This window comes from Phyllostomus hastatus, unplaced genomic scaffold, assembly GCF_019186645.2.
Source record: "Phyllostomus hastatus isolate PE091 unplaced genomic scaffold, TTU_PhHast_1.1 phas_scaffold_78, whole genome shotgun sequence".
NCBI classification, from domain to species: Eukaryota; Metazoa; Chordata; class Mammalia; order Chiroptera; family Phyllostomidae; genus Phyllostomus; species Phyllostomus hastatus.
Genome location: NW_025334041.1, coordinates 50,010,530 through 50,023,350, shown reverse-complemented (window position 1 = coordinate 50,023,350; position 12,821 = coordinate 50,010,530). Strand labels below are relative to the sequence as shown.

General features: G+C 36.8%; 1 protein-coding gene across 2 annotated transcripts in view; it reads right to left on the bottom strand.

Moving 5' to 3' along the window:
• Nucleotides 1–965: 965 nt before the first annotated feature.
• The window catches only part of DLD (dihydrolipoamide dehydrogenase), a 33,441-nt gene continuing 21,585 nt past the window's right edge, over nucleotides 966–12,821 (bottom strand). For both annotated transcript variants that reach the window (XM_045828270.1, XM_045828271.1), the window contains exons 9-14: nucleotides 4,950–5,140; nucleotides 3,884–4,054; nucleotides 3,378–3,567; nucleotides 2,829–2,966; nucleotides 1,836–1,925; nucleotides 966–1,741 (exon numbers count right to left, since the gene is read on the bottom strand). In XM_045828270.1, coding sequence (XP_045684226.1) covers nucleotides 1,676–1,741; nucleotides 1,836–1,925; nucleotides 2,829–2,966; nucleotides 3,378–3,567; nucleotides 3,884–4,054; nucleotides 4,950–5,140 — 846 coding nt within the window. In that variant the 3' untranslated portion in view covers nucleotides 966–1,675. The remainder of the gene's footprint in view (nucleotides 1,742–1,835; nucleotides 1,926–2,828; nucleotides 2,967–3,377; nucleotides 3,568–3,883; nucleotides 4,055–4,949; nucleotides 5,141–12,821) is intronic.

Here is a 12,821-nt window from a genome sequence, read left to right as displayed (position 1 = left end):
AGAATCCAGTCTTTACACCGTATCATTCATAAGTACTGTGATACAATCCAGGACCCTGAACACATTAAGAAAAAGGAAACTGTGACCCATATATAAATGCAATTAAAACCTTAAGACTACTAAAGATTCTCCTTTTAGCTATGATCAACTGATGGTGTCTTACTCCATATAGCTTTCTACTGACAAATTATATTCTCCAAACTTTCCTTAAGACTAGCATAACTTTTAAATTGCAATCAAGTGACTATCTGTCTAGTTAACATATTTCTAGTACTTTACGATACTTTATTTTCCTCTTTAAATTTATACTATCCCAGCCCCGACCAGTGTGGCTCAGTTGGTTGGGCATCATCCCACACAGTGAAAGGTCACTGGTTTGATTCCCACTCAGGGCATATGCCTTGGGTTGTGGGTTTGGTCTCCAGTTGGGGTGTGAATGAGAGAGAACCAATCAATGTTTCTGTCTTACATCAATGTTTCCCTCTCTTCCTTCCTCCCTTCCCCCACCTCTAAAAATAAAGTATTATAAAAATTTATACTATCCCAGATTTGATAACTACTTAATCTGAAATGATTCTTAAATTTAGTTATATGCAAAAGTCTATTTGTCATTTAACACTTTCTTAAAATCTTCAAGAAATGGCCATCTTAAAGATTTACCAATGAATTCAATTTTATAGCACTCTAAAGAATCAGTTGTTTAGCCAATGGAAATCTACATAGGAAAAGACAGATTAAAGATTCCTTCACACTGTGTCTGCAAAAATATAAACTAAACATTTAGTAGGTATCATTAAAATAGATGGCACAGTAGTAATAACCTTTTAAATGCCTTAATACTATGATATGGGGAAAGATACGTCCAAGTTTATAGGAGCTATAATAAAGAGCAATGAAAATACACACAAAAGGTAGTCCATCAAGATGGTGGACCATCTTGATATACACTCAGAATAACCACCAAATGAATATTTAAGAAATATTTATTTTCTTATCTCCATTTTCCATTGTAATACAATTGAATTGCCATTCAACGTTTGAATTTTGCAGATATACCTCCTTAATTTGATTAATTATATACTTCAGACTACAAGCCTCAATAGTAGCTTGAAAATCTAAACAAAAATTCTACCTCTAAACTGCAAGAATTTAGGGATTAAATAAAACAAGAGACAATCATTTTTTATTTACATGAGTTCAGTTTATACATATTTTAATCTTATAATGACTGACTCTTATGTCCAATATGAAAACCAAGTTTAAAATAACTTGATCACCTTGCTTCAAACACAGCTATTCACATACCATACTCCAGCTCCATCCATGGTAAATCCAATTTTACTATATACCAGAGATAAAAGCTACGTAACATAAATTCAGTGAAATTGAACCTTTTGCAAACAGCATGGAAATATGCATTGAAGAAAATTTTCCAGGATGCTACTGTAAGTAGCTTTTGGTTTTTGCAATATTAATGTACTGAAACAAAATATTAAATTTATTGAAAATATAGATATGAGATTATTCCCTTCTGTCCAAACCTATTAAATACCTTCTAAATGTTTCATAATTCAGTCCTAGAAATTCTTGGAGCTGTAAGCATATCCTGTTCAGAAATGTGATCTCTACAAAAACTCCCAGGAATTTTCAGAAAAAATATACATAATCTTCTAATTTAAAAGTTGATTGGTTTGCCAAATGATGCAGCCAGGTTTGCTTCTCTAAAAGCTTCTGATAGGGTCTGCAAGAGAAGAAAAGTAATATTACAAGTCAAGGACTGGGGGGTCAGAAGAAAATTTAGTAGCCATGAATTCTGCTGTATTGTGAATAATTACCGGGTGCGCATGACACACTCTAGCGATATCTTCACAGGATGCACCATATTCCAAGGCAAGAGCAGCTTCATTTACCATTTCACCAGCACCCTTTAAAACAGCAAGCCAAAAATTAATTTTACCTCCATGGCAAAAACAACTACACTAATGGGACAGATTAGTTGTAAGAGCAATGAACTAACTTCCTCCAGTCAGAAAAAGCTTAATAGAAAAGGTGGCATAGAAGGTACAGGGCTGGGCTCTAGGCTTAAAGCTTACTGCTTACTACCTCAACTATGCAGACTCTGTGTGCTTCATTCTACTCCTTTACCTCAAAACTGGGAATAGCAATTCCTACCCCACACAGCTGTGACAATTAATGCATGTATTTAGGAAAAATCAGAGTGAGCACTCAAAAGTTTTATTACTGTGACATCAGATACTTAGGGGAAGGGCATGCTTTACATTCAGTGGTAGAAAAGGCTTCTCTTAGAAGGTAACATTTGAGCTGAGACATGAATAATAAAGGAGTCAATCACACAAAGATCTGGAGGTAGACACCGTTAAAGCAAAGGGTACTACTATAAGCACAAAGCTTTAAAATGGAAAAAAGTTTGACCTGTTATGAAATTGAGAAAAGGCCCATGAGGCAGGGAATTAACAAAAGGAAGAGTGGAAAGAGATGAAGTCAGTAAGATAGGCAGGACCAGATTTGGTGGGGAGTTGTGTGTAAGCCTGCAATTGAAAAGAACCATTGGTGAGTGGTAAGCAGGCACAAGGTACATGTTTTAAAAACATAAACATAGTTCCAGGTGTGGAAAGCAGACTACACAGTGTGCAAGACAGAGTACTGCCAGTACCTTGCTAGAAATGATGCACAAAGAGGCTATATACTCAAACTTGAGTGGTAAATAATAACCTCAGGATGTAAATGCCTGGTGGTTTTAAGTCAATCTACTAAATTGCAGTGCTTTTCAAAAATCCTAATGGGATTTCTGGTTTTACAACACTCACTGGTCCCAGAATATGTGCTCCCAATACTCTGTCCGTTGATTTCTGCCCAAGAATCTTCACCATGCCATCTGTGTCAGCATTTGTCTTAGCTCTGCTGTTAGCAGCAAATGGGAATTTCCCAACTTTGTACTCAATACCCTGTGAGAGACAGAAAATGACAACCTATACAAACTCTGAAAAAGTTCATCCCATTGGTGAAATCATCTACCATTTGTTCAGAAAATAAATCCCAAGAAAGTAATTCTTAACAGACCATACAGGAGGAAAGACCAGAAGACTTGTTAATGAAATATATTTTGGTATAAACACAAACAAATGCATATTTCGGTCTATCTGTGTATTTTTCAGAGACAAAAAGAAAAGCTCTAGCGTTACTAGTTTTTGAATACAGGCAAGTGAATGGTTTCCTTTACAATACTAGCAAAGGAAAAAACATATAAACTAATCTATAATGTTCTACATAGTAATTATAATACATTAATAAAACAATTCTCAGTGTCATTAACTTAATTCACACAACAGAGTAAAATTACCCTACTTCAGGATTACCTCTTCCTTCAACTGCTCTTCTGATTTGCCAACCCAAGCCACTTCAGGGTGTGTGTAAATCACCGACGGCACACAATTGTAGTCAATGTGCACAGCACCACCAGCCATTCCTTCAACACAGATGATGCCTTCATCCTCTGCTTTGTGAGCCAGCATTGGACCTGCCACCACGTCACCAATAGCATAGATACTGCAATAGCGATCAAAAGAAACAGTGAACTTCTGAAAGCAGACACTTATCTTCAGTTATGCCATGTTCACAAAACTAAGTTTCTAAATATTAAGTCACCAAAAAAATATATTAAATACAGTTCTTTAACTATCTGATTTGGGTTCTAATCTTGGGTAATGAAAAAATTCAATTAATTATTTTGCTCTCACATATTAATTTACTATTTTTCCCCAAAGCCAATGTATTCCTTAAGCACGACAGAACTCTTATTTGCAAAGCAGTATTTGACATAAACTTCAAAATTATTGAAAAATGCAGCAACTATGCAACTTACTTTGGAATTTTAGTTTGGAATCTGGTATTGACTGGAATTCTACCTCTAGGATCTAGTTCGATGCCAAGTTCTTCCAGTCCCAAATTCTGAGTAAAAGGTCGTCGGCCAATGCAAACTAAGAGAACATCACAAGTGATAACTTCAGCTTTACCACCAGAAGCAGCTTCAATCCTAGACAATGAACATGTTATAACTGTTAAACACACATCTACATAAATAACTGATACACTTCAAATTCTAAAACCAGACATTTCTCAAGTACTGATGACACTTCTAACAGTGTTAAGTTTATTATATAAACATAAAGGTCAGACAATGAAAAAAATATGCTCTCATGAGTTCTGTCATTAAAATCCCACAAAAGCAGGCAGTATAACACAGTTTGGAGTCACAGGTATTAGAGTCAGAAAGATGCAAGTACAAGCAGTGACTCTGTCACTAACTGTGTGACGTAAGGCAAGGTATTTCATCAAGTTAAAAAAAGTGTTTAATGAAGAGTGCCAGGCACACAGTAAACAATCTAATTAATATTATTGATTTCCCCATATAAGTATCTAAAAATATTGAATTCATTTTATTGTTCCAGCTGGTGTGGCTCACTGGATTGAGTGCTGGCCTATGAACTGAAAGGTCACCAGTTTGATTCCTGGTCAGGGCACATGCCTGGGTTGTGGGCAGGTGCCCACTGTAGGGGCGAGCAAGAGGCAACCAACTGCCTATTTCTCCCTTGCTTTCTCCCTCACTTCCCTTTCGCAAAGAATAAACAGAAATAAAATCTTTAAAAAAAAATTTCATCTTACTAAATGTTGGGAGTTTAAATTTTTCTGAATGTATATTAACATTCATTACAATGAGAATATTGGATTAATTTTTCCAGCATGAACTTAACTATGAATTTCAATAAACTGACTTGATAAGGAATACTGAGTTTATACTAAGCAATAAAATGGTCTTAAATTATAAAATAATCTAAAATTACAAAATTATAAAGTAATTCTGAAAAACTGAAGATTTTTGTTAAAGAAAGACAAGGATATCATATCAAAATCAAAAGCAGCATACTTACGAAACATCAATTTTTCCATCTGACTTCTTGGTAGCACCAGTAACTTTTGTATTCAATTTAAATTTAAATCCTTGCTTTTGAAGGATGCGTTGAAAGTTTTTAGATATCTCCATATCAATTCCTATTCCACCAACATGACCCAGAAACTCAACTGCTGTCACATCTGCACCAAGTCTTTGCCAAACTGAACCCTGCAAATAACAATTAAAAAAAAATCATAAAAATAAAGGTTCCTATAACAAATGTTCACTGAATTATCTGAGTTTATTATAAGGTATTTTCCTTTGTTAATATGCTTTTATTAGAAGGTCTGAGGTTTAAAATTAACACTGTGACAAATATTTATAACCTTATACATTTATTCACTCCATTCAACATCTGTTGAGCATCTACAGTATGTCAGGCACCATTTTAGGTACTAGGCATACCAGGAACCTTATATCCTGGTGACAAGTAAAAATCATGAAGAAGTTAGTAAAGTGTTATGAGAAAAATAAAGCAGCAAGTAGAGCTGGGACCACTGAAAGGAAAGGAAGGGCAATTTTAAACAGCACGACCAGGGGAAGGCCTCCCTGGGAGTGACATTCATACAAGGACTGAAAGACACAAAAGGAACTGTACTGGTAACATCCTCTAGAATAAGAGGAACAAGTGAGAAGGAAGGTCCTGAGGGGTAAGAAGTAGCCTCCTACTGCAACTAATTACTAATGCTTGCAAAATACTAAACTGGCTTATTTTGTTTTCTCAACGGAGAAATGTTTACTTTTTCATTCAAATTATAATTTAAACTAAATGTTGATTTTTAAACAACATTTTAACAATGATAACTTCTAAATACTTACATGTGAAACAGGTAAAAAGACATAAATATAGGAGACCGTTCTGCCTGGCGTGGGAAATGTAGCCCAGCTCCCACTCAGAAAGGCCAGGGGAAAGTGAGGTCTGATACACAGGACTCATGCCCATGGATGGGTTCTCCCAGGGGGAAATCAGGCCTGCACTGTACCTAGGCCACTTTGAGACTTGGTTTTTGCTAACTCCCTCACCCTGAATTGAGGCAGCAAATGTTTACTGCACATCTTTAAAGTAACCTCCTAAAATCTATGCTAAACCTCCGAAGGATGAGTGTAACCAGTTCAACCACTTTTCCCTTTACATTTGCAAATACCCTTCTTTTGTTTAGTTAACATCTTCTCCTTTGCCTTCTGTAATAGGTAACCACCTAAAGCGAACCTGTGCCTAGTAAATAAGGACCATCCTTGATGTAATGTGCCCAGAAAAGCAATAAAAGCCTGTCCGGGCAGGGGTCTAGGTCCTCTCTTTCACTGATAGAGCAGCCGTGTCATCTCTTTTTCTCCACAGGATTTCTGTAGTCCATGTGAATTTGTCTCGTCTCATCCATAATGCCGCAGACACTGCAGGCCAGTGTCCACATCACATAAGTAACAAGCATATACAAAAATGAACTCAAAAATGGATCATGGACCTAAATGTAAAACAGAAAACTATAAAACTTCTAAAAGAAAACATAGCAGAGAATCTCTGTGACCTCTGTGACCAAAGGTTTCTTAGCTACAACACCAGAAGCACAGTCCATAAAAGGAAAAAAATGTATATAAATTACACCTCATCAAAATTAAAAACTCTTCAAAAGACAATACTAAGACACAGAAACAGGTCAGTGATGTCACCACCACAGAGTGAGAAGAAACCTTGGTTTTTCCTTAAAGTGACAAGCTGGACAACTACAATTCAACAAATGATTCCCCTGCTCAACACACAGACACATCAGAGACATCCACACCATGCAGTATGATATCTGAAGGCGGATGTATCAGGACAAGCATGGAAGGCAGGAGGGGAAAAGAATAGAGACAGGGCTGCAGATGCAGTCTAGCACCTGCCACAACCCTAGTTTATGCAGTAGCAGGGAAGAGGTCAGGCTGTAGCCCTGAAATGGTGATCCACAGGGCCAGAGGGGCAGAAGCACCATTCCAGCCTACTAGCCAGCACCCACTGCTATTAAACCCAGTGACAGGGGTGGGGATTCAGTGCAGCACAGCAGTGTGGCAGCAGTGGACTAGTAGCCACCATTACTATCAAAGCAAAGCTACAGACTTGTAAGCCCACCTCCCTCCCTCTCCCACCCATCAAAGTAGAAGCTGGCAGAGGCAGCAGAGATGCCTCAGATAGCACACCTTGGTTAGCAGCCTCTGGTTATGTGGAGCCAGTACCAGGAACTCACAGGCCTGGAGCCCCATCACCAGCCACATCCCACAAAAGGGACGGTACCCTAAGACTGAGGTGACTTGGACCTAGAGAGGATGCCTACCCTCAAAGGTGACATGAGGTATTTTTCTAGACTGAGGTCACACCAATCCAAGATCTCAGAGGTGCCAGTAGTGCACAGAAGAAAACCATAAAAACTTGCACTATAGCACCATCTACTGAAGACCAAAAGACAGGCATCTACTTACCATGCTAAATTGTTCAGAACAAAACAGCATCCAAAAAAAAGGTAAGTTTACTACCTCAAATGGCCAGGCAGAGAAAACAATCTATCGAGCACCATAAATAACCAAAATAACAGGGTAGCTCAATGAAAAAGAAAGTATCCAGAAACTGACCTCAAAGACAAGGAAGACTGTGATTTAAATGACATCTCTGTCATTTAAATGATTGTAGTTATTAAAAAAAAACCTCAGTAAGATACAACAAAACACATAAAAGCATTTCAGTGAGCTCAGGAATAAAATCAACAAAGAAAACAAGTACTTAAATAAGAGACTCAAACTATAAAAAAAAAGAACAACAGAAATTCTGGAGGTGAAGAACTCAATAACTTAGATGAAGAATGCAATGGACAGCCCAGGAAACAATAGACCAGATGGAGAGATAATTAGCAAACTTGAATACAGAAATCTAGAAATGAGTCCAGTGAAAGAAGTGAGAAAAGTTAAAAAAAAAATTGAAAAAACAATATGAGAACTATCTGACTCCATTGGAAAGATCAATGTAAAAATAATGGGTTTACCAGGAGAATAGAGGGAGAAGGTAACAGCCTATTCAAACAAAAATCGATAAGGACTTCCCAAACCTATGGAAAGAGCTACACCCTTGAATTCAACAAGCTAACAGAACACTTAATTATCTCCATGCAAAAAGATCTCCAAGACACATTATATGAAAACTGTCAAAAGTTAATGACAAAGAATTCTCAACGTAGGCAAGGGAAAAGACTGCAAGCTACGACGGAAACAATGAGATAACTATGGATTTTTCAACAGAAACTTTACAAGCCAGGAGAGTAGAACGAAATAGTCAAAATACTGAAAGAAAGAAACCACCAGCCCAAAATAATATATCCAGTAAAATTATCTTTTAGATACAGAGAAGAAATAAAGGCTATCCCTAACAAAAGTTTGGAGGATTTACTACCACAAAATTTGAATATAAGTAATATTGATCCCTGACCGACGTTGCTTAGTTGATTGGGCATTGCTTTGCAAAGCAAAAGGTTACTGGTTTGATTCCCAGTCAGGGCACATGCCTGGGTGGCAGATTCAGACCACAGTCAAGGGCATGTATGAGAGGAACCCACTGACGTTTCTCTCTTGCATCAATGTTTCCCTCTCTTTCTCCCTCCCTTCCCCTCTCAAAAAAAAAAAAAAAGTCTTAGAAAAAAAAGAAATGTTGAAAGGAGCTCTTCTACTTGAAACAAAATGATAAAAGTATACAAAACTGTGAGTAAGATGCCAGACAGAAGCAGAAAATTGCTATCTTCAGAAGTACACCTATGACATAAAGATTAAAGAGGAAAAATTTGTTTAAAAGACTATAAAACTCCTGAATTTGGAAACAAATGCACAGCATAAAAAGGGACAATTTGTGATAGCAAAAACATAAAAGGAGAGAAAAAAAAAACAACTGAACTTGCACAGGTGAACATGAAATGCAATTAGAAGGAAAAGGACTACTGTATGCATGAAACATTTTTTTTTTTGCATAAACTTAATGGTAACCACATAACAAAAATCTAGAGCTGAAATACATCATAAAAAAAGAGGAAATGGCCCTGGCTAATATGGCTCAGTGGATTGAGTGCAGGCCTGCAAACAAAGGGGTTGCTGGTTCAATCCCAGTCTAGGGCACATACCTGGGTTGTAGGCCAGGCCCCCAGTATGGGGAGGGCAAGAGGGAACCATAGACTGATGTTTCTCTTCTTCTCTTTTTCCCTCCCTTCCTCTCTTAAAAAATGAAAAAAATCACAGCCCAACAAACTCAAATGGCAGACAGAAACACAAAGGAAAAGAAACAATGGAGTCCTGGCTGGTGCAGCTCGGTGGATTGAGCAATGGCCTGTAAACCAAAGGGTCACCTGTTGATTGCCAGTCAGGGCACATGCCTGGGTTGCAGGTCAGGTGGCTAATAGGTACCATCAATATGTGGTTGCACTCATTATCTCTCACTTCTCCTCTATCTAAAAATAAATAAATAAAATCTTGTTTTCTTAATAGAACAAACATTTCAAAAAGTTATAGGAAGCCATAAATGACCCTGACTAGCCACAGCAATTCTGAGAAAGAACAAAGTAGGAGGGATCACCATACCTGAAATCAAACTATATTACAAGGCCACCATAATCAAAACAGTCTGGTACTGCCATAAGAACAGACACATTGATCAATGGAACAGAATAGAGAGTGCAGAAATAAACCCAAGTCTCTATGGTCAATTAATATTTGACAAAGGGGGCAGAAGCATAAAATAGACTAAAAATAACCTCTTCAACAAATGGTGTTGGGACATATGGACAGCTAGATGCAAAAAAATGAAACTTCATCACCAACTTATACCATACACAAAAATAAACTCAAGATGGGTAAGACAAATATAAGTCATGATACCATAAAAAAGGAGAACATAGGAAAATTTCAGATATTCCACACAGAAATATTTTCACCAATATGACCCCCAGAGTAAAGAACAAAAAGGAAAGAATAAACAAATGGGACTTCATCAAAATAAAAGCTTCTGCACAGCTAAAGAAAACATTAGCAAAATGAAAAGGGAACCAACTATATGGGAAAATATATTTGGCAATGATACCTCAGACAAGGGTTTGATCTCCAAAACATATAAAGAACTCATATGACTCCACACCAGGAAGACAATCCAATTAAAAAATGGCACAGGACTTGAACAGACACTTCTCCAATGAGGACATACAGAGGACCCAGAGACATATGAGAACATGCTCAGCATCACTAGCCATCAGAGAGATGCAAACTAAAACCACAGTGATATACCACTTTACAGGGGTCAGAATGGCCATCATAAACAAATCAACAAATACTAAGTGCTGACGAGGTTGTGGAGAGAAGGGAACCCCAGTATGTTGTTGGTGGGAATGCAGATTGGTGCATCCACTATAGAAAACAGTATGGAATTTCCTCAAAAAACTAAAAATGGATCTGCCTTTTGACCCAGCAATTCCACTGCTGGGAGTATACCCTAAGAATCCTGAAACACTAATTCAAAAGAACCTATGCACCCCAATGTTCATAGCAGAACAATTTACAATAGCCACGTGCTGGAAGCAACCTAAGTGCCCATCAGTAAATAAATGGATCAAAAAACTGTAGTATATTTACACAATGGAATACTAAGAAGCAGAAAGAAAGAAGGAGCTCCTACCCTTTGCAATAGCATGGATGGAAGCGGAAAGCATTATGCTAAGTGAAGTAAGCAAGGCGGTGAAAAGACAAATACCATATGAACTCACCTATTAGTGGAATCTAACAAAACAAATAAACAAAACCAAGTGAAATATAAGCAGAGACATTGAAATTAAGAACAAACTCACAGTAACCAGAGGGGAGGAGGGAGGGAAATAGCTGAGGAAAGAAGAAAACGGGTTATCAAGGAACATGTATAAAGGACCTACGGACAAAGCCAAAGGGGGACAGGACTGAGGGTGGGAGGTGGGGGTGAGTGGGGTCGGGGAAAGTGGTGGTGGGAACACGGGGGCAAGTGTATTTGAACATTAAAAAAATGATTAAAAAGAAAAATATTAAAGGTATTTTCATTTTAAAGATAAAACATGTGTTCTTAAAAAAAGAATGGAGAAAGAGAGCAACTAGAAAATAAAAGATAAAATGGTTTTGATAACTTCTCATGCATCAATAATCACTCTGAATTAAATGTACTGAACTCAATAATCAAAAGGCACAGAATAGTGTTGGTGCTATAATGGTGGGGCGGCCTTCCAAAAGGCAAAGTAGTGAATGGATCAAAAAGCAAACCCAGCTATACACTGTTTTCAGGAGACCTTCTCAGCTGCAAAGACAAACATAGGCTCAAAGTAAAGAAGTAAAAGATTAAACTCCAAGCAAAAGGCATCCAGAGAAAAGCAGGTGTAGCTGTACTTAGGACTAGACATTCTTCTCAACTGAACATGGAGCAGTGGGGCACAAAACTGATCTCAATAAATTTAAGACTAAAATCATACTAAGCATATATTCCAACCACAACATTATTAAACTGGAAATTAACTACAAGAAGAAAGCTGAGAAAACCACAATATGTGGACATTAAACAACATGCCACTGAATGACTGGGTCAAAGAAGAAATAAAAAGATACAGAGACAAATGAAATTCACAACACACCAAACCTTAGAGGACGCAGTAAAAGCAGCACTAAGGGGGAAGCAAACAGCATGACAGGCCTACCTCAAGAAACAAGAAAAATCTCAAACCACCTAACATTTCACCTTAAGAAACTAAAAAAAGAACAACAAATAAAGCCCAAGGTGAGTAGAAGGAAGAAAATAATAAAAATCAGAGTGGAAGTAAATAGGGAACAAAAAAGACAACAGAAAAAAATTAATGAAACAAAGAGCTGGTTCTCTGAATAGACAAATAAAATTGACAAACTTCTGGCTAGACCTACTAAGGAAAAAGAGAAAAGACTCAAATAAAATCAGAAATTATAATCAACACAACAGAAATATAAAGGATTATACAAGATTACTATTAAAAGCTATACACCACAAAATTCAACAACCTAGAAGAAATGAACAAGTTCTAGAAATACATAACCTTCCTAGACTGAGCCACGAACAAGTGGAAATCTAAACAAACCAATCACTAGTAAGAAAATTGAAATAACAAAGAAAAACCTCCCCAAAAACAAAAGTCCAAAACCAGATAGTTTCACTGGTGAATTCTACCAAACATTCAAAGCTTTAATACCTACCTATACTTGCCAAACTTTTCCAAAAATTGATAAAGGAATACTTTCTAACTCATTGTAGAAGGCTAACATTCCCCTGATATCAAAACCAGAAAAGAACATCAACAACAACAACAAAAAATCAATATATCTCTGATAAACAGAGATGCAAAAATCCTAAACCAAATACTAGCTAATCAAATACAATACATTAAAAGAGATGCAAAGATGGATCAACATACCTAAGTCAATGTAATACACTACATTAACAAAAGATAAAAATCATATGATCATATCAAGATGAAGAAAAGCTTTGACAAAATTCAGCATCTACTTATGATTAAAACACATAATGAAATGTGCACAGAAGGAAAATACCTCAACATAATAAAGCTATATATGATAAACCTGCAGCTTATATACTCACTGGTGAAATCTGAAAGCTTTTCCTCTAAGACCAAGAACAAGACAAGAATGCCCACTCTCGCCACTGGTTTTCAACAGAATACTGGAAGTCAAGAAATAAAAGGTATCCAAATAGGGAATGAAGAAGTAAAACTGTCATTATTTGCAAATGACATGATTACATACATAGAAAACCCTAAAAATGCCACCAACACACTATTAGAAACAATAA